General features: G+C 32.6%; 1 protein-coding gene across 1 annotated transcript; it reads left to right on the plus strand.

Moving 5' to 3' along the window:
- Positions 1-465: 465 nt before the first annotated feature.
- LOC108211339 (probable esterase KAI2) lies at positions 466-2,209 on the plus strand. Its single transcript, XM_017382911.2, has 2 exons — positions 466-977; positions 1,505-2,209. Exons 1-2 carry the CDS (start codon positions 592-594, stop codon positions 1,926-1,928), a joined length of 810 nt encoding a protein of 269 aa, XP_017238400.1. The 5' UTR covers positions 466-591; the 3' UTR covers positions 1,929-2,209.
- The last annotated feature ends 1,730 nt before the right edge of the window (positions 2,210-3,939 follow it).

Raw genomic sequence — 3,939 nt, forward strand, 5'->3', positions numbered from 1 at the left:
AACGTCAAATTTCTATTCAGAGAAAAAAATATTATGAAACTATATTTTATTGGCATCTCAAAGTGCGTGCCAAAAAATAATGTACAAGAAAACTTGTTGGGATAGAGGGAGTAATTTATTTATGAAATATAAATCAAATAATATAAATTTAAGCAAATGGCCAAATATATTTAATTGTGTACATTAATGTATTTTGATAAAATCTTTTGGTCAAAATTAACGTATTTTGCGTGTTAACACGACAAAAAACTTGCGTAATTTTAATAAAACTTTTGGTCAAAATTAACGTATTTTGATTGTATATATAGCGTCAAAATTAACCAATTTGTCGAAATAAATCGAGACGGACTAGTAATTAATAATAACATGTTGATCTACATGGTTACAACAATTATCAATCGGAACCGACTATTTTGGAATCGGATAATAAATATACCAACAAGGCACCTAAAAAATAAGTACTCTCCCTTTGCTGTTGACTATATAATAACTGAGGCTACAACCATAAAGCCGTATCTGCAGACTGCATCTTCTCTTCCTAGCCAGTATCTTCTCATTACTCAAGCTTCTCCTTCCCCAGATAAACCAAACATGGTGATTAAGCTCGACAAAACCTTATCTAAAGCCATGAACGCAACCATCATGGGCTCCGGAGACGAGACCATAGTTCTCGGACATGGATTCGGCACTGACCAGTCTCTCTGGGACAAAGTCATCCCAAGCATATCTGACAAGTACAAGGTGGTTCTCTTTGACTGGTGCTTCTCGGGTGCTATAAAAGACCCGGACTTCTTTGATGGAGCGAAGCACACTTCTTACGAGGCGTTTGCGCAAGATTTGGTCGGTCTTATGGAGGAGTTGAAGCTGGAATCATGCACTTATATGGGTCATTCCATGGCTTGTATGATCGGATGCATTGCTTCTACTAAAAGACCTCAGCTTTTCAAGAAACTCATACTTGTGGGAGCTTCACCCAGGTATAAGCAGTCTTGCCACTCGGCTATCAATTTATCGTGTTTCGTGTTTATGATAAATATTTTTATGATCTTTTATTACAAGTGTCAGAAAATTTCATGCTAATCAAATGGTTCTTCCCATGAGGTTGCGTGGTTCTTGTTTAAAGCAGTTCTTTTTATAGATAAGGAAAAGAGTAAGAGCTTTATTTTTTTAGTAGTACTGTATAAATAAATCCACTTGAGGTATCGAAACTCTGAGTCTAGCCTACCTGATAATCTAACAAATTTCTTTGAAATTAAAGAGATATCGCGCTCTTCTCTTACAAACACTACAAGAAACACGGTCTTTCTGACTGTTGAAATATAGCATAAGATTCATTTGAAGCATTCCTCTAATATTTTAAAATTTTAGATAGATTGGTTCTTGACATGGTATCAGAGCTCTAGTTTTTGGCGGATGTCTCAAGTTCCACACACACCAACTGTATCAAACTTGCCGAACAAATATAATGAATCGAAATATTTATAATTTACTTTTTTACATGCAGGTACATAAATTCTGAAGGCTATGAGGGTGGCTTTGGGAGCTCAGACATAGACCAGCTCTTATCAAACATAGGCTCCATTTATGAGCAGTGGGCAACCATTTTTCCCACAGTGGTCATGGATGCAAACGACCCTCAATCCATCGAATATTTCACAAAATGCTTGCAGAAAACAAGGCCAGAAGTCGCCTTGCCCGTAGCCACCATCGTTTTCCAGTCTGACGAACGTGACCTACTCGAAAAAATAACAACTCCGTGCGCCATCATTCAGGCCACCAACGATATCGTTGTTCCCAACTCAGTAGCCGAGTTCATGAACAACAAAATCACTGCAAAATCATCGGTTGAGTACGTCGAAGCCACTGGCCATTTCCCACAGTTAACTTCCCATCTGCAGTTCAATGAGGTGCTTGCTAGAGTTCTTTGAGTTAGACAGCAACATGTAGCCAGCCATGTAATATATGTTAATTAAGTTTGCTTGTGTGTGATTAAGTGTGTGTTTTACATAATCTAGCTAAATATATGGTAAATGTGTTTGTGATCACTAGTAACTCAGTAGGGCATGTTGTGGTCTGTATGATCTGGTTTGTAACATTTGGATTCTACTACATTCTGGTTTGTACTTTGTAGTTCCTATTTGATATGACTGTTGATGTTATCAGTGTACAACTTGTAGAATCATATTACTGGTATGGCTTTGTTTGGATCCATGCATGTATCTTTCAAATTACGGACGCTTAAGTGAATTGTGTTAAATAGTCAACCAACCTGAGATTTGGAGTTATAAGCACTTCAGTAGAATTGTTTTAACTTTTAAGTAGCTAACTATTCTAAAACCTCAAAACACGTAAATTCAAAAAATAAATTTTTTTTCATTATATAATATCATAGTGAATATTATTTTTAAGTATTGTTCTAGAAATCAATGAGTAATACATCACTATTAATCTCTGTTTCGTAACTCGTCAAACTGACTAAATTTTTAATTATTCATTTGGTCCAATCGATTCTTGTTTCATGATTTTATCAATTAAGTCTGATTCTCATTTTTATAACACTATTATAAAGTAGTTATTTATTAGAAAAATTATTTTGTTTAATACATTATAATAATGTCTTATTATGTAACATTGACCAATGTGTGAAAGTGAGGAAATTATGGAGGAGAGAACTTGAGTTTGAAGTTGCAATAGCCTTTATAGGCTATGAAGAGAGGAAATGAGTTTGGACATGATCATAATAGAAAAAATAATTACACTGGGCCGGCATATAGCAAGTGGAGGAAGCACCATTGTTTTTTCACCATGTTTTATATTTTAAATATAAACACTTTGAGATTATTTATTATCAATAGAAAATCTTGGCAAATCTAATCAATGACTAAAATATTTATAGGCATCACCTAACTTGAATTTGTTTATTAAACTTTTATAATTACATTCTTCTATAGTTGACTAATTCAATAATTTCCCACTTTCTAACAAAATTGATTCTACATGCCAGAACCTCGTACAAGGCATGATTCATCCAGACCAGGTGCTGAGGTGCAAATAAAATCAACTCGTGTTTTTCAAGACAAGGTAGCTGCGTGGGAGTCTGGGAGATACTGGGATCCTGGTTTTGGTAATTGGGCTGAGCAAACACTTGTCGAAATTGGACTAACAAAGCCCAATAACTGGAAACCTTGATATCCTTTAAGCACAAAACCCAGGCACCTATCTGCAATATACACGTTTTCGTGTCCAAAAAAGTATTATACGTAATTCAAAAAATCAATATTTATTTTATAATTAGTAGGGTTAAATAGTTCTGAGATTATCTCATAACATATTTCTAAAATAAATAAATATAATAATAATTATCTAATCTGATTTATTAAATTCTTTTTAAACGCTTAATCACATAATAAGATAATTTAATTTAATATTTTCTGGATATCTTATTATTCTTATATAAAATGAAATGCGAGCATAATAAATTTAAATTAAAACGTATAACATTTTCTAAAAAATATGGTTTACTATAACTAGCCTTAAACCCGTGCAAAGCACGGGCGGCTATATAATTTTAAACTAATTATTAATTATTATATAACAGTAATATATATATATATATATATATTAATAATAGTAAATTTACTTTTTTTATTTTTTAACTAATTATAAATTATATTTAAAAGAATAACGGTGGAGTTTTTATCTTATAATATATCAAACTGTTTAGAGATATAAGCCTATGAGAACTCTATGTGTAGCAGACTTTTAGTTATAAAGTGAATACCAAATCAACATGACGAAACCAAAAATTTGTACGACGACAAATTATACCCATGTTGGCTTATTATAGTATAGATAGATAGATAGATAGATAGTATAGATGATACACTATGTTGATAATCAAGAAATTCAATATATCAATATATATTTTAATAGAGGTTA

Source organism: Daucus carota, chromosome 3, assembly GCF_001625215.2.
Source record: "Daucus carota subsp. sativus chromosome 3, DH1 v3.0, whole genome shotgun sequence".
In the NCBI taxonomy this organism is placed as follows: domain Eukaryota; kingdom Viridiplantae; phylum Streptophyta; class Magnoliopsida; order Apiales; family Apiaceae; genus Daucus; species Daucus carota.